A 27,280-nucleotide genomic window follows, 5' to 3' on the forward strand; every position below is an offset into this window, starting at 1 on the left:
AGTGGTCCTTTTCTTCATTCTTTCCTATAGCTATTATCTGACTGTTATAGTATATGTGGTTATTTGTATGTTCGTGCAGGCATAGACTTCTTGCACCACTTTGTCTCACCTTAATGTTGTGCAGCATTAGAAAGTAGTTTATATCCAGCACTTAAACAGAGATAATTTAAAAGTATTTTATCCACAACAGATGCAGCTTAACTCCACAACTGTTCCTTTCTAGGGTGTGACTGGAAGCAGTTATTATTCTATACACTACTGAGATAATTTGTATCATGAATACCATATTTGCTGTTGGTAACCCTGTTAAACAGCAAAATTACATTACATGACACTTCAATTCAACAAATCAGCCTAAAAATAGTCAATCAATGGAAAGTCATTGTTGTTAAAAATTAATTATTTTTAAATAGATTTTTAATGAACCACTGCCTCAAAGCACCACATTTTGCAATTGATTTACATATTGCACAAACTCACACCAACAAAATTCTGCAAGAGAATCACTAACACTGTGTGTATTATTCAAAAGTCATACAAGTTGCAGTCAACAATTATATCGCACACTATGTTCACAGTTACAGCACACAATGAGAAGACTGTCTTGCTTTTTAACTTGATGTATGACACTTTTATATTTTTCACATTGCATGTTTCAGTTTTCTTACATGGAAAACCAAATAGGAAAATGATTAAACTGCCATGAAATTAATCTCATTCTGCCATGAAATTAGTATAAAACTGACAACAAGTAGCCAATTAAAACCGTCTCTAATTTAGCAAAAGACCCAAAAATATCTTCATTGGAGGGATCATTCAATCAAAATCAAAACACACATACCTGGTCAGATATCTGGGGCTCTGGCAAGACAAGCTTGCTTCTCTTCTTTGCTGGCTCCTGATTTTGTAGCATAGCAACTGGTATGTCATTTTCTTTACGCTGTTTTAACTTCTGCTTGTCCTTTCGCCTTTCTCTCTGAAAATGCATAAAGAAATAAGTAAAATCATATCATCCACAAAAAAGTGAAACCAGATATTTAATGTGATAAATCTTTACCTCTTCCTTTTCTGTTCGTAGTTCCCCGTCCAAGTGCTGCTGTCGTAATCGTGAAAAGTCTGGAGCTGCTGGATCTATTTCTTCTTTACTTGTGTCATAAAAGCCCGGAGCTGGGCGCTTTTCAAAAGGTATTTCTGCATTGTAATCAACACCGCGCTTTTTCTTCTTCCTTGCAGCCAGTTCAATGCCTGCTGCTCTCAGTTCCCTCCTTTTCTGCACACAAATTACATACCATGAAAACTCAACACAAGATAACGTCAAAATTACTAAAAGGTAAAACAAAATAAAATATGGAAGTACCAACAAATATTATACTAATTATTTGCTGCTTGTTAAATAAAGTTTCACTGTTTTCATTCAATGAAGCACATATTCCCCTTCATTTCTTTGTTGCTTGTGATACTTGTTTGCTTATAATACAACACTAGTTTCAGTTGTCAGTAGCAGTTTTCCACACTCCCAATATAGCTTTCAATTTTTTAGCAGGTCAGAGCATTTTGGCAAATTATTCTCTCTCTTTTCACTGTCTTGTCATATTTATATTCGTAGTACAAGGGTGTGGCGAAAAGTAATGCCTCCAAACTTTTTATGTGAAAATTCAAAACTTTTAAAATAAAAGAAACTTTATTAGCATTCTTCATCTTCATGTCAACATATTTAGTTCTCAACAGTCACCCAAGTGACGAACGTATTTCCTCCAACAACAGACCACTTTGTTGATACCACACTATGGAATGTTTGGCTTTGTTGACAGAGACATAACCTCACCTCTGCTTGCATCGCTTCATGAGGTTGTTCTTGAAGTTTGGGAAACAGATGAAAATCAGATGGGGCCAAGTTGGGGCAGTATGGAGGATGCTCAATGACAGTGAACCCAAGACATCGAACTGTTGCAGATGCCGCAGTGCTCGTGTGTGGTCTGCCATTGTCACATTGAAGGATAGGGTGCTCCATGTGTGGACAAAATCTTTGAATTGTTCTTTCAGTTTTCTGAGAGTGTCACAGTACCTTGCGGAGTTGATAGTGCTACCAAACCTTGAACATCCAAGAATACTGTGTGCATGAATTTGCTTACTGGTGGCATGCTGGTGATCTTTGTGGCGGAATTCCATTCATGCTCTGTTGTTTTCAAGGTCAAAATGGTTTTATCCAGCTTTCATCATCTGTCACATGTTGCTAAGGGAACCACCACCCTCACACTAACAATACAAAAGAATTTGTTGACAGATGTCCAAGTCTCCTCCGTTTCATGTCAGGAGTGAGCATTTAAGACACCCACCATGCATACCATTTTCTGAACCGCAGTTCTGCAATGATGGCTTGCACATGCTCTCACGATATGTCACATTTACCAGTGTGTGTGTGTTATCCAAAGATTTTCTGTGATGATTTGATCAAAAAGAGTCTGATAAGTCTCGTCGGCTAACGTAGGTGATCTTCCTCTCTGTCACATACACTGAGATTAGCACCACTGTTTTCGTCATAATGAGCATGTACAACCCAATGTCACACATTTCTGTTGTCATCACCGTCTACAGTTTTCATTGTTATATTGATTTCAATTGGAGGCAATCGATTTACAAGTTGTTGTTTCTCATGCAGTGACATAGTTATGTTACACACTGCCATGTTAGATACTACAATTCGGAGCCCTCTAGCAGCAGAGGGTTGCAACTTGTGTCAGCAGGAAAGTCGCCCGAGTAATATGCATTGCAAGTGATATCTCAACCGATACAAAGAGCAGAATAAAAAAATCTAGACACGTTACTTTTCAGCACACCCTCATAGATAAAGGAAAAAATGCACAAAATAAAAAATTTAGAATGACCTACCCAAAACTATACAAATGTAACACTTTTTTCTTTGGTGACAAGCTTTCCTGCTGTGAGTGAGACAACATTTTACCCAAGAACTCCAGTTTCTTTATCATTAAGCAATGTTTCAAACAGAAAACTAGTTTTCAACAACCTGAGATGTGACTGTGTTTGCACATAATTTTCTTGCCTAGATCATAAGCTTATATAATGTGTTCATCAGGTACTTACCATATCTTTTAAGTTATAGATGTTATAAGAAACTTTGTGCACAAAATTTTAGTGTTATCGCTCGTGTGGCCAAATCTTCAATTGGGTAAAAAAAAGGGGATTTCGTGAAAAACAAAATTATTTTTTGTAATTTATTTGTCTTTATTATATTTTAATGAAGAATGTGTAAGTTTTAATATGCTTTTGTTTGATTTTACACATTAAAAAAGTCAATGCTGTTATAATAATAGTTGAAAAAAGTCATGAATTCACTTTCTATCAAATTCAGGGTACACTTATTTTGTACATCAGTCCATTTTAACGCCATCTGTGAAAAATACCTTTCTATGAAGTATTGGATCTAGCGATACTGAAGAAAATGGTAAGATGTGAAAAATGTTACAGGTTTCATTCTTGGAAAAGCCTTCAATTATTTTCTTCCATTTCCTAATCGCACCTTTATTTTTGTCATCAACAGACCAGGCCATGTCCAAGCTTCTTTAGATTATTTGAAATTCTTCATATAAGGAGTTCACATTTAGAGGACTAACCTTTAAAAAGTTCCGCAGCTCTTTGAAAATGGTCATATCTTACTTGTGATTTTAAGTTTGAAAACATCTTGGAAAGGATGTTGTCTTCTCAAAAATCATATCTTGGTAACAAATATCCTACAAAATTGGTGTAGAACAGCAGAACATCATTCTGAAGACATTGTTTTGCTTTAGTGCTTAATTCGTCCAATATTTCTCTTCTTTTACTTCCAAAAAAGCTGTCTTTTCTTCTTTGCTCAATCTTTTGGCAAATCCTGTGCTTTCAGCATGAGTCTCAACAACTGACAGAGAATCTGATTTAATCTTCTTCATTGCTGTATCTACTGAACAGATTACATTACGTACAAGTGACAAATATGCCAAAGTTTTTTCTCTCTTCTTCTTCTTCTTCTCCTTCTTCTTCTTCTGCTTCACATGTCATTATCTTATCTAATAGACGAGGACATTCACTGCGGAATTCCAGAAAATGAGATTTTAGTGCAGGCCATACTAATACTCTTTTGACAGCAGAACCAAGAGATAAAAATTTCATGGAAACATCTTTTATTATTTCTTCCCATTGCATCTCATTCACTTCAAATTAAAGTTGCAAGTCCACTCTTCGTTTAACAGCTCTACTGAAGTGACTGTTTATTTTCAGTATCAAACTTTCTACATCCGCATCCAGTTTATTAGTACTGTATTTTGCAGCATCACTTTCAGCTAAAAAAAGCATGTAAATGGAATGGTTTCCGCCGAAGTTTACATTAGTGTCATAAGTAGCGAATGCTGGAACTTTATTTAAATACAATCCATTCTTCTCCAATACGTCTATTAATAACTTCAAAACTTGATATGCACATCCATTGCTACATTCCACAAATCCCAGCAGATGGTTTACAAACCCAGTGTCATACTCAAACAATCATAAGCAAATTGGTAACTTTTTTATTTATTTTTTTTAATTACTTGCATCAGTCACTACAGAAAAGTATAGATTTTTTCCTCGGATGATGTGTAAAATATTTTTAGCAGATTTTTTAACCAATACTTCGCATACAGTGGCTTCCACTTTTGTTTTTCTTCAGCTAACACTTTGAGCAATTTTTTAATAAATGCAGATATGTGGTATAGAATGTGTAAGCAATCCCTACTATTGTAACTAAGAGAATGCTTTGTCATGTGATAAACAGATGCGTGTTCTCCAGCATTAATCTTATATGTCTCCGAGCCAGATGGTTCAGGCTTCAAGAAATATTTGGAGAAGGTACTCGATGCTGTACTGCTAACAACAGACATGTGAGATTTAGTAAACGCATGTTGTTTTACATCAGCAAAGCCTCCATGAGAACACGAGAAATCTATACTGCACTGGAGACAGTACACCTTCTATAAGTTTTCTTTTACTTGTCTTAACCAGGACTACTTCCCCAGTTCAGATTATACTGAAGAAGCCTTTTGACTTTCTTAGAAGGTATTCCACCACTTCTAGGTGAATTATCAGTGTCACTGTCACTTAAATCACTCATTTTGTCTATAGTTTTAGAAATAAATCAGAAGTGTAACACATTCAACGTACAGCAGTTCTTGAAAAAAATAAATGACATTCAAAACAATCAAGATTGGAACTAAAAAATCTTTCTAGTATTTGTTAACACACCTTGACATAGCATTTAAACAAGTTATCAAATGAATGAAAATGTTAAACACAAGATTGTAGAAAGAAAGTGAGAAAGATAACTAACAAATAGAAGAATGTAAAATAAACAGACACATGGGAACAGAGTTGCATGGCCCGCGAGAGGGTGGGAAGCAGTGAATAACGGCCCTTTTCTGGCGTTTTCATAGACATAGCCACCGAGCTAGTCGTCTCTTTGTGCGACATCTGCATAGATAACAGGTACTTGCCAGCTGTAGCATGAAAGTTTTTGTAACAATAATCGAACAACGTTGAAATATGGGACAGAGCCTGTCCCAGTGGGACACCTAAAATTATTCCGGAATATGGGATGTCTGGCAATACTAGTTAACTCCCTTTCTGAAACCTGAACCAGATAAAATTTGCTTTTCTTCAGCAATAACATATGAAGTACTGTGTTATAATGAAGAACAAGTCAAACACAACACAGTAATCAAAAAATTCTAGTACAATACAAAAGAATTATGTATTACACATGAAGAGATGGATGGAAAACGTACAAAAACTCCTATACCACAGTCGTTAAAAAGACTATAGTAACAGAAGAGAGAGAGGGATACAACAGTATTTATCTTACCTGTAAAGCAGCTAACCTTCTTGCTTCCTCCAACTGCTTTTCTCTTGCTTTCCTTTTTGCTTTCTTTCCTTGAGTGTTTGCAAGACGTGCTCTAGCTTCAGATAACATTTCCAGTTCTGCAAAAAAAATAACATAGTAATAGCAATAAGACTTATTTTGATAAGATACAATTCACAATGACAAACACACAAATACATAGAATTACATTTCATATAAAACATTACATATAAAACTATTATTACAACTGTTTTTTATAAACAGTATCAGAGTTATTAAATAATTTACTTCTTGCATAACTAATGTTTTGTTAAATAGAGAAAGGAGAGACTAATCAACATATGTGAAGCCTTTGAACTGAAATTGCTGTCAACACATTTTGTGGTATATCTTAAGAAGAAGAAGAAGAAGAAGAAGAAGAAGAAGAAAGAATAAGAAAAAGAAGAAAACTTAGAGATCTTCAAATTTTTATCTTGGAGAATTTCAAATAGACCATATAGTCAACTCAAAGAGAAATCAAAAAGAAATTTTGAACATAAAAGTAAAAAAAGAGTCTTCAATTCTGATTGCCAACTCTTGTTAATTAAGTTTAAATTCCAACCAAATAGTAACAAACCAAGTATTAGTAGAAATCCAAGAATTAATCCAGAATAGACAAAATTCAAACATCTTCCAAATAAACATTTTCAGCCAAGATTCTTTCAGTTGGCCGTAAGTTAAAACTTACTCTCTCACAAGCTTCCCAAATTAGTACTGCTTCACCCAAGGAGACATAAACATAAGTGCTGGAATTACATCTGTGACAAGGCCACAGAGCACAGAATTAGAGCCTGGAAAGATTGGAATGCCCATAAAACCACATAAAATTACATTAATTCACTAAAATCCAGAAACAGACTTATAATCATTCAATCTGCAAAATGCCATTAGGATAAAACCAGACTAGCAGAAACAGAACAAGAATTCACGAAAAATATCGTAGTATTTCCATAGAATTTTTAGAAAAGAAATATCAGCATATTAGGCATCCAGCCTTTGTTTTAGACAGCCAAAATAAAGAGAATTGTATACTCTTAGCAAACTACTTTAAAGTTCTTTTAAACGGTGAATCTCCCATAATTGAATTCACATTTGAAATGCCTGAGTTAAACACAGAACCCCCAGCAATAAAAGAAATTGAAAAAGCAACATGTAAACTTCAAAGCACTTAAGTTTCACAGAAAGAAGGAGAAAGACAAGACAGTCAATTAAACAAACATTAGCTGCTACCAGCTCAAAAGTTAAATTCCAAGGCAATTTGTTTGCATCTTTTGATACAAAAACATAGGGGAACAGGAAGATGTATTATCCCATTTACTGTTCAGCCTTGTACTGGAAAAAGTAATAAGGACATGGGAAAGAGAAGTAAAATGAATAACCATAGGCAGACTACGTAAAACTAAAACATATTTATGATCTGGTGATCTTTTCAGACAACACAGAAGAAGCTATTAATTTCCTTGAAAAACTGCATGAAATAGCAGCTAAAAGTAGATTGAAAATTTCTTATGAAAAATCCCAGTACATGGAAGGTTCTTCTCAATACATAAATGGACAACCCATGTTCACACAGTTTGGCAAAATATCTCAAGTATTCAAATTTAAAAACCTAGGAGAAATCACCCAATTTCTGGATTAAAACGTGAAGTAAACAGAGAGAGAAGCATTAAATCAAAAAAAGCTTATCGGGAGGGGGGAGGGGGGGGCAGAAAAATGGTCAATATTCAGGCGTACAAGAGGAATAATCATTTGAAGCAAAAAAGTCTAGTAAATACAGACTCTACAATTCATAGCTTAAGAGCTAAGAGCACTTGCTAAGTAGAGGAAATATGTTTTACAGTAGTGAAGATGAACAGGTGCTCACAGCTCTTAAGGTATGCAATTTGAAGCATATGTTGACTGGACATTTTTTCTTGTTTCGGTTCATACTATCACCTCACAATGTACAGCAAGCAAAGAGCTTGTAATAGAAGATATTTGTTTCACAGTGTTGAAGATGTACAAGTGTTCATGGCTCTTAAGGAAGCTGAAGTGTCATATGCATTGCACACTGTAAATACTGGAGACAGATTGTTGATTGGCTCTGAGCACTATGGGATTTAACATCTGAGGTCATCAGTCCCCTAGAACTTAGAACTACTTAAACGCAACTAACCTAAGGGCATTACACACATCCATGCCCGAGGCAGGATTCGAACCTGCGACCATAGCGGTCACACGATTCCAGACTGAAGCGCCTAGAACGGCTCAGCCACACCGGCCGGCAGACAGATTGTTGACTAAAGTATAATGAGTTATATCAAAATTTGGAGAAAATCTTGAACAATTTGAGGAAAAGAAGATTAAATTTTACGGCAAGTTGTCAGAATGAACAATAACAGGCCAGTGAAAAGGATTCTCAACCTTGTCCTTTCAATGAAAGTTAAAAACAACTGGATGCTTAAAACTGGAAAAAATCTTCAGGAAATAGAAACTGTAAACAATATTTACAGGGCAGAGCTGCATTCACAACTTTAATTGATGACCATCGGCTTAAAGTTGAACCAAGTGTTACATCTGAATGAACATGGATAGAAGAACATAAGAAAAACCACAATTAGCATATGATTAAATAATGGGAAAGGGCGAGTGGGGGCGAGGAGTAAAGGTAGCAACTACTGTATAGTTGACACACTGAGTCAGCAATATGTGAATACATACAAATGCCAACATTACCAAACTTTAACACAAATTCTTCTTCACAGCAAACAGATTACAAATACATACATATACACATGCACAATTACATTGTCCTGGCAGACCACATTGGGCTGGCACTGCAAGTATAGTGGGAAAGTGCAAAAAGGAAGTGAGGGTGAGACATGAACACTGGGTAGGAAGAGCAGTAAGTGCACAGAATACAAATGTACCATTGGTGAGCTCATTCTGACCACAGTCAGGAAGAGTAGTGCACAATGTACAATAACACGGAGGACTGGATTGGGAGGCAGAGAGATAACAGAGGAAGAGGGAGACTGAGCACTAGAAGGTGCAAGAGTGCAATGAATGAAGTCAGAATCGTGAGACAGGGGTGGATGTGACTGTGAGGCAGAGACTGACGCCAAGAGGATTATGACGTTGAATGATCTGTCCGATCTATAAAATTAAGAGAGGGTGGTTGGTGTTAGGGGAAAGAATGCAGATGGCACAGGTTGTAAAGCAGCCACTAAAATTGAGCATGCTGTGTTCAGCAGCATGTCCCATCACTGGATGGTCAGTAATGCTCTTGGCCACAGTTTGTCAATGGACTGCAGATTGGTGGTTAAGTCCACACAAAATGCTGCACAGACGTTACAGCAGAGCATATCAGGTCTGTTTAAAAAACTTCAGAACATTTGTAATTTTGTGCCAATGGTATGTTGGAGAGAAATGCAGTTGATATACCTGCACATGCCTGTGTTTAATGTGTAACTGCTGGAAGTTTCACTGTTGTATGTTAGCTGTTGTTCAGTGCTGTATTGACTAGAGCGTTGTGTTGCACAGTTTGCGGATTTTGACATGGCAGACAGAGGTCCAACACATCTACATTAAATTTTGCGTGAAACTCAAGGAAACCTTTACAGAGACACACCAAATGATGCAGAAAGCCTACGGTGATGAGTGTTACAAGCGGTTCACACAGTTTAAAAAGGCCAGACTGAAGTTAAACACAACCCTCACTCAGCACACCTTCTGACGCCTACCTATTGCGCTCATGTCAGGAACATCAATGATATTGTGTGTGCCAGGCAAAGACTGACAGTCCAAGAGATAGCAGAAGAACATAACATTTCAGTTGGATCATGTCGTGAAATCCTGACTCAGCATCTTCGTATGCATCATGTTGCCGCCAAGTTTGGCCCACGGCTCATGAGTCGAGACAAGAAAGACTTTCGCCTTGCATTCTGTGAAGAGCTTTTGGATCATGCAAATGAGAATGAGATATTCCTTAAGGGAATCATAACTGGTGATGAAATGTGGGTCTACAATTATGATGTTGAGATTAGTGTTTAATTTCAGAATGGGTCAGGAAAAATTATCCAAACCCAAAAAAAAGCTCATTACAGCAGGTCAAATGTTAAAGCCATGCTGACAGTTTTCTTTAACTTTGAAGGATTAGTTCATCATGAATTCGTGCCACAGGGACATAACTGTTAATTAATGGTACTATTGGGACATGTTACAATGACTGCAAGAAAATGTGGGAAGGAAGCAGCCTGAAATGTAACGAGACAATTCATGGTTCTTTCATCATGATACTGCATCCACATATTCATTTCTGTTGGTGTGTGACTGACTGCACAAAAAATGAAACCACTGTGCTGCCTAATCCTCTGTGCCCTCCAGACCTGGCCTCCGCGGACATTTTTTTTATGTCCATAATTGAAAACCCCACTGAAAGGACGAAATAAAAAAGATTTGCAGACTGGACTTCACATGATCCATCAAGAGGTGTACCAGGACTGCTTCTGGAAGTGGAAACGGCATTGGGAGTGGCGTATCAATTGTGGAGGAGAGTATTTCAAAGGAGAGCACACACAATAAGTAAAAGGTAAGCACAGGAAAATTTTGTCGGCAATGTTCCAAAATTTTTGAACAGATCTTGTATGATATGACTGTTTGCAGAGACGGCCCAGCCTGTGACCACAATAGAGAAGAATGTGCTGGTTGTTTGAGTTGGACAGGTCTTGTACCTGGGTATTTTATAGTGATATGACACATGCAGCAACGGGCATCCAAATCTTTCCGGCAGACCCTGGTTTTCTCATCCTATCAGCAGAGAAAGGATCCGCCACTCTTATGAAGATGTGCAGTGATTACCAGACGGCAGGACTAATTGTCCAACACTGCCTACAAATGCTACACAGGGATCCCATCCCATAAGCTCAACACAATCTCCAAACCCGTTTGGAATTCTTATGCCTATCACATAATCTCTCCCCCTATCTGCCTTCTTGCACTAATTACTACCAACACATCCATCTTCTTTGTCTTCCCCAAAATCCATAAACCTAGGAATTCCCAGACCTACGATATTTCTGAATGTCAGCAAAAACTTAATAGTGGCACCCCCCACCTCATCAAGCATTTGAGACAGGACACCAAAATTTTATAAAAAAATCAATTTTTCAAAAATATGATCATTTTGTATGTTCTTCTTTCAGAAGAGTTTGATGTATAAAACATATATGTTCGAGGACATGTAAGATGTTATCTGGTCTTATGGGTGCCAAAGTGCAGTGTCACATCTCTTCACACAGCATTCTTCTATCACACATCACTAAATTTTGCTCCATGAAATTCAAATGTGTGTATTTTGTAATGGAAGCCATCAAACCTATATTCACAACAGTGGAAATTAAAATGTCCTGTGGTGCCTCTCCTACTCCTAGTTGGCTGGTTTGACATCCCATCCCTTAAATAAAAACACTCACATGTAAGATGAAAATTTGATCTCTTTCTTGCCTATTAGCTAATAGCTCTCTCTTCTGTGTGACATAAAATTAAATATAGGAGACATAAAATCAGTACAGACAAAAGACAAGCAAGATAGTACACATTTCTTCAATCCTAAGGTCATGGAATTTTTTTCTCTCTAATCTTCCTACAGCTTTATACGAGTGCTTTCCTTTCTGTGAAAGAATCTATTACCTCATTAAAGTTCATCAAACGTTTTGTTACTGAAAAACCAAAATGTCATTGTCTAATACTAAAAAGCTGCTAATATGAGTAGTACCCACAACTGGTGTGGCTTCTCAATTTAATTACATCTATTTTGTCACTGTCTGCTGAGTAAAACAAAACAGGTCTATCTAATATTGCAGCAGTTATAGCAGTGAGACTGTTTTGACACAAATTGTTATTTTTATCTACCTCATTTACATAAATAACACGACAAGATATAATTCATGAAGTACCAATATCAAATGCCTATTATACCTACTACAATTAAAAAGTTTTATGTTAGGAAGTTGTTTCACATTTCATTAATACACTCCAGTTTCTCAAGCATGATATCAAAAAGGAATAATACAAAATTTTTATACAAATTCGGAATCGTCATATTCTTCCACATAATTTGTGTGATGTTCCTGTTTCTCCTCTTTCCTCCTCCTGACAAACAATCTTGTCATTACTAATTCTGTAACTATTCCTGCCATTGTCAAAACTTATTCTCCAGTTAACTTCACTAACTCTGCCAGAAACACCAGTTTAGTTATCCCACATTTATTATCTGTTTGGGCATTGTTAAGTGTACAAACAACACATTTTCTGCGCGGTTCCGAGAATAAAACTTAAGCAGTTGCTGACCGGGGACTGTACAGCTGGCGCTTAATTGTGTAGCAATCTGGCTAAAGCTTTTTGTCAAAATTTCATTTTCTTGGGTACACCGAGAAGATTAATATGTAATCTTTCTTGCCTGTTATTAATGTTAATCATTTATTTCCACTCTGGTAGCCTGAATTTATGGATTTCGCTAATAATTGTAACAACACTGGTCATTTGCACACAAACAAACAGCGACTGGCATTTGCCAGTTCGGGTTTATTCGGCTGAACTCATATAGCCTGGTCACCTTTTGTCTGCGGGAAAGGTTTTTTATTTCTAGATGTGTCACGGATTTCCCTGGCAGAGACATTACATATACTATGCACGCATTCCAAAATCAACTTATGATTCACTCAGAAATCAATTTAGAATGTGTTCAAAAACCAACAGGGATGCATTTCAAAATCATATGAATAAACGATAGACCAACATGCACTGGATTTTAGGCATGAATTTGGCACCCCCTGCAATTGTGACCAGGACAGGTACTGCAGTTTTCCCCCTCTTAGATCCAAGCCTGGGCATTCCAGATGCCTCGCTGCAGCTGGTTATTGCACTCACGCTGAAAGAATCTTGGTCCTTGTTGAACAGTTATGTCTCCCCATTGTTCACAGCCCAAGCTTGCTATATCACAGTTGTAAACCACTCCCTCCACTGCCTCTGAAACCATCCCCATTACCAATTGGATTGCTTCTTGTCTCTGGTGATGGCACCTCCCAATACACACTAACATTCCCCATGTCCATGGGCTTGCTGCTGCAGAACACTACCTCTCCGTACATCCTGCCGATCCCAAACCCACCACCCCACTACTCACTTAAACACCTGACAAACTACATCCTTATGCAAAACTACATGGTGTGTCTCAAAAGACGCACAACAGGGGTCCGCAGGTCCCGTGGCACAGCCACCGGTCACTACCACCGCATCCGCAGGCCACCGCCATGCCTGGCTCTCAGACACTTATCTGCCATATGCAGCTGCATGCTTGCTTTCCCGGAGTTATGCATAAACAATGTTGCCATCTGATTAACTTAAACTTACATTTATTTACAGTAGATGCTCAAAATTTGTCCCTCTAACACATCCTTAACACATTAGCAAACAATCAACAAATTTTGGCTGCCGAAATCTGGGAAATGACTGGCCGAACCTTGCCTTCCATCTCTTTGAGCATGTGGTGATTGGTTGCATACACCTTACCTTTTTAACATTCCCTCAAGATAAAAATAACACGGATTTAGATCTGGAGAATGAGGCGGCCAGTCAACTATCCTATAATCAGAAACACTTTATACTGCTGTCATAGAGGCATTGGAGATGTGTGGTCTTGCACTGTCACATATGAAATAACCATACATCATTTTGTTATGCATTAGGTCTCAAATAAAAAAAAAGGATGCAGTATATTGTTCACATACCTGTCAGAGCATATTGTTTAATTTGTCTTGCACTAATTGCACACCATGCCCATTTTCACATCATGCAGATTTTTGGAGCTCCAACGTCAATTGTTCTGAAAATTTATGTACCCTGACAAATGCAGTCACGCTTAACCAGAAAAAAAGCATCTCAGGATCAAGTTCCCCATTGTGCACAGACTGTAACAGCCAGCTGCAATAAGGATGTCGAGCAATAGTTTCCAAATTCCCCAGTTGATGCACTACCTTTATTTTGTATGGCTTCAATTTCAGTTTGTGCACAGCTCTGAGCACATGCTATTGACACACCAGTCTGAAGTACCAAATGGCGCAGAGATTTTCTCGCTTCTTTCTAAGGCCTCTCCTATCTCATCTAACTTATTTTCAGTTAAACACTAGATTCTCTAGGACTTAGTTTGTGTAACACAGATCCAGCCCCTTGGAATTTCTTCACTAACCTGCATGTTGTCAAATCATTGGAAACATGCACACCAGTACATTTTCATATGAGTTTAAGCCGACATTCCACATACAATTCTGTTTTTGCATAGTTCAACACAAGAAACACTTGTTGATCCTTAATGTATACCATACTGGATGGAAACTCGACAGGAAACTCAAAACAAAACACCCGTACACTCAGTCGCACAGTATACACAACACTCACATTGACGTTCCTGTCCGATGGCTGGGCCCAGCGACATAAGGGGAAAGAAAGCCCCAGACTCAGCGCACTTGCAATAATGATGTCTAGCAACAATATTTAAAGCAATTAAACTTGACAAAAAAAAACTCAAAAGAAAACACCAGTACACTCAGTCGCACAGTGCAGAGGGCACGTGTGAAGTAATGGTGTCTGAGAACTATGCTTAGCGACAACCAGCAGATGCGGCGGCAACAGCCAGCAAACATGCCGCACGACCGCAGACCCCACCAGGGCATCTTTTGTGAGACACCCTGTACATCTCCCTTGAGGGGAAGACATACAAAAAAATTTCACAGTGCAGCCTTGGACACACTCTTATGCCAGTTTGTTTATAGGCTATCTCGAATAAATGTTCCTAGCCACTTAAAGGCCCACACATCTTGTATAGTTCCTGTTTATTTATGATTCTTTTATGATAAGGACCTAGGGCCAAGACACTTCTTTCTTCCACAGTCTCAACAACTCTGCTATCCACTTCACTTGATCCTCCTCAGCCCAGAATGTCATCTTTTTGGCGGTTGACCTCCACTTCTCTGATTGCTCCATTAAAATCTCTATCCATATCAAATCCACTCAGCATCATACCAGCATTTTGATAACTTGCATGCCTTCCAGACTAAAAAGTCTATCCATTATAGTCTTGCTACCCATGGAACAGCACATCTGCAGTAACGTATAACCCCTTGCCCAGTATCCTGAAGGTCTTATTAAGGCCTTCACTGACAGGTATTACACACACATCCCCTCCTCACATACTGATTTCCTTACAAACTTTTAAATCATTTTAAATAAAATATAAGATTGGACAGAAAACTAAGATAAATTTCTGTGAAGCACCGAGAAATTTTGTTCAGTGGCACAACTGAAGATAGGTGTGGTTTTTGTAACAGTTCTGTTCAAACTTTGAAACAAGTGAAATGGCAGCTGTTTTAATTTACTGGTGTTATACATTTCCCTGAAATCAGAATTGTGCATTAATAAATATTTTCATCCAAGAAAAATAGACTGCTGCCTGACTATAAAGTGTATTACAAGAAACTCATGTGAACTTTTACCTGCACTCAATACTATGTACTGCTAAATAAATTAATTTAATGTGAGAACCGTAAATCAGACACATTCAGGATGCATTGTTGAGCTTGCTTCTCAAGAAATAGTTGATAAAATTCATGTTCTCAGTGTATATCATTGCATTCAGATTTGTGAGACCGATGAGATGATGAGTGTCTCATATAAATATTTATTTAATAACCTGAATGAAGTATTACATACGTAGACTGAATGGACAATGAGTGTGCTGTATGTCCACTCAGTAGCAAAAAATAATCAAGAAAATGTGTTGCAAAATCAGGTCTGGAAGAGCTGAAATAAAATTTTGAAGGAGTTCTGGCATAGCTATGGGGGGGGAAAAAAGGGTTTCTCCATTACACCTTGTACACAAATTCGCATCAAAACAGAAGTTTGATGAAATAGAAAATATAGCAAGAAATTTGTAAACAAAGTGATGGCAATGTCATTACTGGTGCTCACAATTAACATAATTTGGAAAAGGATAAGACAGTGACAGGCTGTAAAATAATAAAACAGTGACTCACTCTTATTATATATATTTACTAGACAATTTCCATAATGAACTGAGGTGGGAAAACCTGCAATAAATATGCAAAAAATGTATTGTTTCACCAGGACAATTTGACAGTTTTATCAAGGGCCATTGGAAGGAAAAAAAGGATGCTAGGGTTCAACACGCAGTTCGCAAGAAGATCATTAGAAATGGTCTAAACATCTGAAGTTGATGAACAACATTATATGTATATAACAGAAAAGGCTGCTAATTTTAATATTTATTTTTATTTTCACTGGACTGGTGTCTGGCTACATGCCCACCTTCAGATGACAAATGATTCACTATTGTTTCCTTGAAGAATTTTTATACTTTTTTTTCAAATTTTACTTCAACTTTTTACTGCTTTTTGACACATCCTTAGTCTGTTATCAGGATGTGCTGATAACCAATTTAAAGTAAAAGTAAAAGTTCAAAAAAAAAAGATACCTTTGCCAATTCTGTGGCGGTAAAACAGTAAATTATCTGACTGCTGAAGTTGAGCATGTAGCCTGATATTGGTAATGTAAAGAAAAAAAACTTTGCCTGTGTATGATGTATGTTCATAATTTCATATCAATGGTGTGTTGGAGCGAAATGCGGTTGGCACCCTTGCACATACCTGTGTTAAATGTGTAACTGCCAGAAGTTTCAACGTTGTATGTCTGTTATCTATTGTTTAGTGCTGTATTGAGTAGAACATTGTGTTGCATAACTTGAAAATTTTGAAAGCCGGAGTTAGAGGAACAATGTGTCTGCATTAAATTTTGCGTGAAACTCAAGAAAACTTTTACAGAGACACGCCAAATGATGCAGGGAGCCTACAGTGATGAGTTCTTAAGCCATACTCAGTGTTAGGAATGGTTCACATGGTTTAAAATTGGCCAGACATAAGTTAAAGATGATCTTCATTCAAGATGCCCTTCTACATACACTGATGACGCCCATAAATAAATTCTCAAATCTACAAACAGCTTTTAATATCCACCATTCTTTGTCGTACTTAGAAACAAAGTTGCTTTGCTACCGCAAATCACATGAATGTTTATAGAATTTCCATTATTTCACTGGTACTGTTAAGTTAAATGAGCATTCTATAATTAAAAATGCTGTATCTTTTGTAATGGCAAAACTTCACTGCACTGGAAATCCATAGTTAACGAACTTTCCTAAATTCACAGAATTTATTTGTAACTAACTACTACTCAAACAGGTTTGCCCATCAATAGAGAAATGCTTAAAAATGTATTATTCATCAGCTCCAGTGTAACAGGCACCAGCATAATGTATTTGTTAGCGTAACTGTCCAAAGTCCACATTTGCCTGGACACAAGCATCATCACAACTGATTATTATTTAGAAAAGTATTCCTTTATATTCTCTCTCTCTCTCTCTCTCTCTCTCTCTCTCTCTCTCTCTCTCTCTGCTGTGTTAGATTATTAGATGGCTTGTATGTATTTCAGACAAATGGATAAATTGAAATTCTATGTCTTTTTTTTTATTTTCAATCAAATATTACCACCTAAAATTCATACAAATTTGGTGAAGAATAATAGGGAAAAGGAATAGACTTCTAGAACTGTTACTTATTTACTCACAAACTAGTTCTTGGATTCAAGGAATAACTGAAAGTTACAACCACAGTAAAATAATGCACGACATACTGAGATACTGGTGACACAGATACAGACTTCTTATAAAGGAAAGCATTACATTTCAAAAATACACAGTATATTATTACATTTTAAGGTTATTAGCAAAGTTTATTTTGATTTGTTACCTGTTTTCTGAAACATACATAATTAAAATTTTATTGAACAGTGAGGAAAAAGGATACTGTGTTTGTTAATTTAAAACTAAACTAGCATTCAATGCCATATGTTTATTGGTTTCAAGTACGTCCAGTAATGGCATATTTATGCTTTTTTTAAAGGTATATAGAATACCAACTAAATGCACATTGTATGGATGGTTGTCTGTTAAAACATGTTCCGCAAACATTGCATCTTTGTTTCCTAGTCTTTCCTGTCATTTTCCTGCCATGACAACCTAACTGCCACAACTCTGTCTGGCTGACACACACATACTTTCCTGTTCTCGCACATAATCTTACATATAGCAGTTTGTACCAAAAGTTACATTGTGTCTCTAATATTGAATACTACCTTCCAATGTTATTGTCAATGTAAAATGTTGGTTCATTCATATAAGATTTTCCCTTTTCTGCAAGGCTATCTGAAATTTTACCAATCAAAAGCCCATGGATTTTAAATGACTTGATGCAGCTGGAAGCTCGAGAGTATGTTATCAGTATATATTGCCACAAAACCATGAATTCATATGTTATCAGTCACATCAGATCTATAGCCATTACTGAAAGTGAAAAGTTTGATTGTTCAAAATACTGTTTGACATTCTGATTCAGATAATGGAACAGATATGAGGTGATGCACCATGGAATTGTAAGCTGCATGTTTTTGATTTCTTGTGTGCTGTACTATAATATGCAATTTCCCAGCAGTATGGGCTACCGATAACTCATAACACGTAATATTGTTTGTGGAGTCAACTATTAAACACTTTCTGAAAACAAAAGTGGAGACCGAGTGAGGTGGCACAGTGGTTAGCACAATGGACACATTCAAGAGAACAACGGTTCAAATCCGTGTCTGACTGTCCAAATTTAAGTTTTCCATCATTCCCCTAAATTGCTTCATGGAAACGCCAAGATGGGTCCTTCAAACGGGCATGGATGACTTCCTTCCCATCCTTCCCTAATCTGATGGGACGCATGGCCTCACTGTTTGGTCTGCTCCTCCAAATCAACCAACCAACAAAAGTGGATTTACATACAGAGAATTTTATAAGACTTATTACTTCAGAACACTTGTTTATTGCTGTCAAACACGGAGGTGAATCACCGCATGCCTTAATAAATAACCAGAGTACTATGAAGAAAAAGACGGGTTTTCAACATGCCATTGATGAGCCACTACAACTGACAAACACATGGTGCTTCATAATGGTAATGAACCAATGTAGCAACTGAAGCTGATTACTCATGGTTGACAGAACATGTAAATGGTCTTTTGCCGGCATAATCAGTAGTCAGCTACCTTCAACATTTCCAGGCTACTATTGTTCATTATTTTAACCAGACACTATACACAGAACTTCATATATCCATATTGCATCTTGCTGAACTTTCAGAAATATACATTACAACCAAAAAATAACTGATTATTTCTATCGCTTGCTGCTTCTTTGTTTGCCAGTGGCAATGACATCTCTCTCCATATTGGTATTGTATTATTATACACACTAAAGCTTGCACAGGATAGAGAAGCATGGAGAGCTACATCAAACCAGTCTCAGGACTGAAGACCACAACAACAACAACAACAACAACAACAACAACAACAACTTTTTTCTTCATTGCTTAAAATTTTTTATATGCTCATATCACTCCTTCCTCCTCTCAATTTTTGAAACATCTCTCATATCAATTATGAATTTCAGACAAAATTGCGATATATATCCTTTTAAAGGTACCCTATTACAATGAACTCCGGATTTACAAACTTCAATACATTTCATTGTATCGTGAAAGCAGTTCTTTAACAAAATAATCAAACATAAGATTCAATTTTGGAGTCTGAATTAATGCCTTTGTAAAGTGTGGTCATGTTCATCTGGAATTTCAGAAACAAAAAACTATAATTTCAACCTTGTAATTTATCAGTCTGGTAACTTGCCTTTAAACTAAATAATTTGTTGCCAAATTTTTCGTTACATAGTATAATGATAAATATTTCTGCAACTGAAGTCTCAATACAGATACACATTATCCCTCAAGTGCTAGTCAGCAATGTGATATTGATAACAAGACTTGAAAGAGAAATTAGTCACTCGTGTAGTTTTCATCTTTTCATATTAAAATACTAGTCTAAACTGTTATAACCCAACTTCTCACTAGATTTCAATGACTTCAGAGTGTTATTCTTGAAGCAGGTTCTTGCATTTCACCCTTCCTGAACCTTAAAACTTCAATTCTGTGACGTTCATTTTTTAATCTGTAATGCAGTATCTGTGGTTCATGGTGTGGGTTCCTGTAGTCATGTCCTAGTTCATGAACCACGGGCAAAGTATGAGTGGCCAAGTCAGTGGTCCCGACAGTCGGGATACCAGTTACTTTGGAATAAGGCTGGGCATCTCGGACATATTCTGAGTCGTGGTCACCTTTGTGCTCATACGGCAAAGACTACCAAATCCACCGGTTAGTCCCTCAGCCGTTAGGGGTAAAACCCAATGGGACTCAGGGCAAGTAAGGCCAGCAACCTGCTTCCCTGGTACTTTAAATATGAAGCTGGCAACAATCAGAGCAAAATGCCTCGGACCTTTGGAGGTGACGGAGTCCAACCTCTAACTGACAAACCAGGAACTCCTAAGATATGACTTGGCAAACAAATGGTAATGAGATGGGGAGCTATTAATATCAATGGGGACTACTCTGGGAAGAAGGTAGAGCTGGCAGAAGCTGCAAGTAAGATGGGGCTGGACATTTTAGCTGTTAGTGACATTCGGGTAAGGGGTGAGAAAGAAGAGGAAGTGGGAGAATACAAGGTCTACCTGTCAGGAGTCAAAGCAGGAATAGCACAATGGGGTGTAGGGCTTTACATCAGGAAAGAAATGGAACCCAGCGTAGTTGTAATAAGCTATGTAAACCAACGACTGATGTGGATAGATTTGACAGTGTCTAGCAAGAAAATTAGGATTGTGTCAGTATATTCGCATTGTGAAGGGACAGATCAAGATAAGATGGATAGTTTTTATGAGGCACTCAGTGATGTAGTTGTTAGAGCAAAGGACAAGGACAGTGTTCTGCTCATGGGTGATTTTAACGCCAGGATTGGAAATCGAACAGAAGGGTATGAAAAGGTTGTGGGTAAATTTGGAGTGGATATGGAGGCCAACAGGAACGGGAAACAACTCTTGGATTTCTGTGCCAGTATGGGCTTAGTAATCACAAACTCCTTTTTTAAACATAAAAACATTCACTGGTATACTTGGGAAAGCAGGGGAACCAGATCTGCCATTGACTATATAATAACAGATCAGGAATTCAGGAAGGCTGTTAGGGACACATGTGTATTCAGGGGATTCTCTGATGACACTGATCATTATTTAATCTGCAGTGAAATTGGGATTGTGAGGCCGAAAGTGCAGGAGGTCAAGTCCATATGTAGGAGGATAAGAGTGGAGAAACTTCAGGATAAGGAAATCAGGCACAAGTACATAACAGCGATCTCAGAAAGGTACCAGTTAGTTGAATGTAGTTAATTACAGTCATTGGATAATGAATGGACAAGGTACAGGGACACAGTACTAGAAGTGGCTAAAGAATGTCTTGGATCAAGTGTGTAAAAGTAGGATGAAGCAAACAGCTTGGTGGAATGACACAGTCAAGGCAGCCTGTAAACGGAAAAAGAAGGCATATGTAAAATGGCTACATACTAGAACTCAGGTAGACAGAGAAAGTTATGTTGAAGAAAGAAACAAAGCCAAACAGATAATTGCAGCATCCAAGAAGAAATCTTGGGAAGACTTTGGAAACAGGTTGGAGACTGTGGGTCAAGCTGCTGGAAAACCATTCTGGAGTGTAATTAGCAATCTTCGAAAGGGAGGTAAGAAGGAAATGACAAGTATTTTGGACAGGTCAGGAAAACTGCTGGTGGATCCAGTGGATGCCTTGGGCAGATGGAGGGAATATTTTGAAGAGTTGCTCAATGTAGGTGAAAATACGATCAGTAATGGCGAAGAGTTCTCGGGCTTCCAGCCGGGTGGCGGTGTCTTCAAACAGCGACGTTTCGACGAGTGACATACTCATCATCTTCTGGCGAAGTCAGAAGATGATGAGTATGTCACTCGTCGAAACGTCGCTGTTTGAAGACACCGCCACCCGGCTGGAAGCCCGAGAACTCTTCGCCAGCTGTATACGCCGGGAAAGCATACACTCACATTTACGATCAGTAATGTTTCAGATTTCGAGGTAGAATGGGATAGGAATGATGATGGAAATAGGATCACATTTGAGGAAGTGGAGAAAATGGTCAACAGATTGCAGTGCAATAAAGTGGCTGGGGTGGATGAAATTAAGTCGGAACTCATCAAATGCAGTGGAATGTCAGGTCTTAAATGGCTACACAGGATAATTGAAATGGCCTGGGAGTCGAGACAGGTTCCATCAGACTGGACAAAAGCAGTAATCACACCAATCTTTAAACATGGAAACAGAAAAGATTGTAACAACTACAGAGGTATCTCTTTAATCAGCATTGTGGGTAAAATATTCTCAGGTATTGTTGAAAGGAAAGTGTGAGTATTAGTTGAGGACCAATTGGATGAAAATCAGTGTGGGTTTAGGCCCCTTAGAGGTTGTCAGGACCAGATCTTTAGCTTACGGCAAATAATGGAGAAGTGTTATGAGTGGAACAGGGAATTGTATCTATGCTTTATAGATTTAGAAAAGACATATGACCGGGTTCCTAGGAGGAAGTTATTGTCTGTTCTATGAGATTATGGAACAGGAGGCAAGCTTTTGCAAGCAATTAAAGGTCTTTACATGGATAGTCAGGCAGCAGTTAGAGTTGACGGTAAATTGAGCTCATGGTTCAGAGTAGTTTCAGGGGTAAGACAAGGCTGCAACCTGTCTCCACTGTTGTTCATATTATTTATGGATCATATGTTGAAAACAATAGACTGGCTGGGTGAGATTAAGATATGTGAACACAAAATAAGCAGTCTTGCATATCCGGATGACTTAGTTGTGATGGCAGATTCGATTGAAAGTTTGCAAAGTAATATTTCAGAGCTAGATCAGAAATGTAAGGACTATGGAATGAAGATTAGCATCTCTAAAACGAAAGTAATGTCAGTGGGAAAGAAATATAAACGGATTGAGTGCCAAATAGGAGGAACAAAGTTAGAACAGGTGGACGGTTTGAAGTACTTAGGATGCATATTCTCACAGGATGGCAACATAGTGAAAGAACTGGAAGTGAGGTGTAGCAAAGCTAATGCAGTGAGTGCTCAGCTACGATCTACTCTCCTCTGCAAGAAGGAAGTAAGTTATCTGTGCACCGTTCAATCTTTTGACCAACTTTGTTGTATGAGAGCGAAAGCTGGGTGGATTCAGGTTACCTTATCAACAAGGTTGAGGTTACGGATATGAAAGTAGCTAGGATGATTGCAGGTACTAGTAGATGGGAACTATGGCAGGAGGGTGTCCAAAATGAGGAAATCAAAGAAAAACTGGGAATGAACTCTATAGTGTAGCAGTCAGGGTGAACAGGCTTAGATGGTGGGGTCATGTTACACGCATGGGAGAAGCAAGGTTACCCAAGAGACTCATGGGTTCAGCAGTAGAGGGTAGGAGGAGTTGGGGCAGACCAAGGAGAAGGTACCTGGATTCAGTTAAGAATGATTTTGAAGTAATAGGTTTAACATCAGAAGAGGCACCAATGTTAGCACTGAATAGGGGATCATGGAGGAATTTTATAAGGGGGCTATGCTCCAGACTGAACTCTAAAAGGCATAATCAGTCTTAAATGATGATGACAATGATGATGATGATGATGATGATGATGATAATGATGATGACGCAGTATCTGATAAGAGTAATTCCAAGGCAAGCTGTTCTCTGACTTTCAGTCTTCCTTTAATCCCTGCTTCCTCCTCCATGGATTCTTCTTTCCAGGTTCTTACTCTGTCAGTAAACCACAGGAAAAAACAAAATCAGATTATAGAGGAGTTGTAAGTTTTCTGACCGTATATACACTATTACAATTCTGCTTATCTTCTCTACTTGGTTTTTGTATATTAGCTAAGTATAGCAACTGATCTACCTCACATTTTAAAAAACTGTGATAACAGAGCAAATCCTCACACCAGTGTATACCCACACTCAATTACAATAAAGTTAAAAGTTCTTTCTTCTATGGTTGTAAGTTCATTTGAGTCAATAACAGCTTTTAAATTATTGAAATTTAATTTTGGATGTTGGCATTTTCAAGGAATCTTACCATATCAACCTTTCCTGAAGATCACCATTCCTATAAACCCTTGTCTACCATATTCCACTTTCTGTAAACACAGACTGAATCTGTGCACAATCCCTAACAGAATACCAGTCTACCTACTCTTCTTGACTATCTACCAGTTTCTTAATAATGTTGTCACTAGCATCTTAACTGTAGATCTTTATTTATTTATTTATTTATTGTAACAGTTCTTCCATCTCTGTTAACTGTTTATCCTGCTACTCAAAAGTTTGCTATGCCAAAATCCACTGACTTATCTTCCAACATATGCAGCTGCAGTCCTATATGCCAAAACGTCTTAAGTTCTAAAAGAAACATGGATTACGGATTTGCTTTAAATAAGTTTCAGTCTCTTCAAATACTGGTAATTTTGGCATAGGACCTCAATTATATTTCAAAATGTTGGACTGTTATTGTAGTCTGTCACGGTAAATAGCTGTACTGACTTCTAAAATATAAATTACACCAGTGCTGGCAATTCTAGCATTATGAACAAAGATATAAGTGCTACCTGGAATCCAACCTCCGTTTCCATGTGGCATGGATAGTAGTGCAAGTCACTACAATGACACAAACTGTAAATCAGTGTGCTTGCAGCTACAGTAACAAAAAGCCCCATTGCCTTTCATTCAGTTAGTGTAGCAGAATTGCCAAAAAAAAAAAAGCCAAATATACAATCTGTTATGTAATAAGGTTTTTAGGGGAAGAAGATTACAAAGCTGCTGACAACCATCACAACATTTGTGCTGTGTACAGACTAAATGCAATAAGTGAAGTAGTTTAGCATCATCAGTGGTGTCATTTGTTTAGGAGGTGAAGAACAGATGATCAACATGATGACAAAAGTGGCTGTCTGTCAAAAACTAATATAGTAAATTGATCAAAAATTATGAAAAAAGCATTTTGCGACTTTTCAATGTTTTGACAACTTTCAGCAGATTTCTGTGAGTGTTTTAAATGGAAGTGTGATAGACAGTATTGTAAGCTCTGTGCTTGTTGGATTCCTGAACAGAACTGTGAGTAGTGGATGACAAGGCATATGCTTACTATGCTAATTAAAAAGCATGTTAAATTCAGTCAACCTGAAAAGTTACAGCTACCATTTTTGGGATGCTAATGGAATTTTGTTTGTGGATACTACGGAACATGATAGGATACACAAAACAGCAGTTTACTGTGGGAGATCAAGAAAACAACAAAGCTGTCTAAAACAAGTGATGATGTTTTCGAATTAAGGTGTGATGTTTCTGCATGGCAATGTTCAGCAACACTCTATCCTGCAACCACCAGGAATTGTTATATCAGTTCAAGGCTATGACCTGCCTCTCAGCTAAATCTCGGTTCCAAATAATTTCCACCACCTCATGCACATGAAAAACTGAATGGCTCCAAACTTCTTGATTAATAAAGTACTTCAAAATGCTGTCAAGAGTTAATTGCATTTTAGGTGGCAGAACTTTTTGCAGATGAAATTTGTCAACTCACTAAAAGATGCAATTCATGCTTGAATCTGAAAAGTGAATTCAAAATTTTTCTTATAAATTTGTTTCTACAATTTCAGTATTATATTTATAGTCAATGGAGGAGGTTACTTTTCAGGGCATACTGAAGCACCAAATTATACAAAAAGCACAGCTTTAAGATTTTTCTGATCACTTCACCTGAAATATTCTAGCCCTTTCTTTACAGCTTAACAGAAATTACAGCCAGCATAACAGCAAGTGAACGTCTAAATATAATTCTTATATCAGCTATTAAATGTCTTTCTTACAATTACATTTCTTTTTGATTAGTACAACTAATAAGGAGCATGAGCCAAACAAGTATAGTGTGGCAGCCCATACATGGACAGGAATCAACACATTAAAAAAAGGAAAGAAAACAAAAATGTGGACCTAGAACCCACCATCCTCATCCATATCCTTTGGATCAGGTCTTGCTGGTTTTGTTTCAGGGTTTGGGTCAATCTCTCCTGGCTTTAATTTACGTGGGTCATCTGCAGCATCCTCCCCTTCTTCCTTCTTCTGTGCCTGGTCCCTTTAAAAAAGATGGGGAAAAGCTGTAAAGGGAGTATTTTTGTTTGGCATATGGGTCATTCCACAACATATTATTCAGACAAGCTCACCCACCACCCTAGAATTGGATGAACTGGGTTATTTGTTCTCACTTTGGAGATGATTAACCATAACAATTTTTACCATTTTATCTCTCTGATTCTATTTTACGGCATTTCACAATGTGTTGGCACAGAAGGAAAGTGTCAAACAATGAAGCGTTACTTTTGAGGTTCTGCATCTAATTCGGTAAAAATGGAACCATTTAGGGTCACTTTCCATCTGTCTGTCCGACTGTTAAAAACTCTTTTTCTCATTATCAGGTGGATGTATTATGTTGAAATTTATGTCACATACCAAGGCCTATGGTCACTTGGTAGAGTAAAAATATGGAAACTGCACGTCAATGCAATCAAAAGACACAACTATTTATGTCACATATTTTGCTACTCACAAACTCACTCATCAAAATCTGTAAAGTATTTCCCATTGACTTAGAATCAAAAAAATTGGCAAGCAGCAAGCTTTTACTGTAAAAGTAAAGAAAAATCCAAATATTGTTAATTTGTAATTATATCACAGGAAAAAAATATTTTTTTCTCTAATCATATCCAACTGTCCGTCTGTTAAGATAACTTTTCCTCAAGAACAGGTAGAAGTATCAAGTTGAAACATATGTCACATACTAAGGTGTATTGACCGTTGAAGTGTATATGCTTCTAAGTCAATGCAATAAAAGGATAAGGCAACTTATGTAACAAATTTTCATACTCGCAAATTCATCCATTAATACCTATACAATACTTCCTGTTCCACAGTGTCATGAAATTTAGCAAGAAACAAGGTTTCACAGTACAAAAAAGGAAAAATAAGCAGAAAATTCTTATTTTGTTATTAAATCATGCAAAAAACATATTTATTTTGTCATTTATTCTCCAACTTCCAAGTTAAAAATAAAACATTCTCGAAAGTGTTGGAAACCCCAGGACCAATATCTTACCAGTATCAGTATTGATAAGAGCAATAATCATACAGATTCTCAGTTCCAAGGATGAATGAACTGTCTACAACATAATTAAGTTTGTACGAAACCATCAGAGCTCGAGTCCTACTTGCACATGGCCAA

The 27,280-nt window shown here is 37.4% G+C and overlaps 1 protein-coding gene across 1 annotated transcript in view; it reads right to left on the reverse strand.

The window, feature by feature from the left end:
• The window catches only part of LOC124591012 (cell division cycle 5-like protein), a 97,412-nt gene that overhangs the window by 46,480 nt on the left and 23,652 nt on the right, over nt 1-27,280 (reverse strand). The window contains exons 3-6 of the mRNA XM_047131739.1: nt 26,007-26,137; nt 5,888-6,003; nt 1,058-1,270; nt 842-976 (exon numbers count right to left, since the gene is read on the reverse strand). Coding sequence (XP_046987695.1) covers nt 842-976; nt 1,058-1,270; nt 5,888-6,003; nt 26,007-26,137 — 595 coding nt within the window. The remainder of the gene's footprint in view (nt 1-841; nt 977-1,057; nt 1,271-5,887; nt 6,004-26,006; nt 26,138-27,280) is intronic.

Source organism: Schistocerca americana, chromosome 1, assembly GCF_021461395.2.
Source record: "Schistocerca americana isolate TAMUIC-IGC-003095 chromosome 1, iqSchAmer2.1, whole genome shotgun sequence".
Classification (NCBI taxonomy): Eukaryota; Metazoa; Arthropoda; class Insecta; order Orthoptera; family Acrididae; genus Schistocerca; species Schistocerca americana.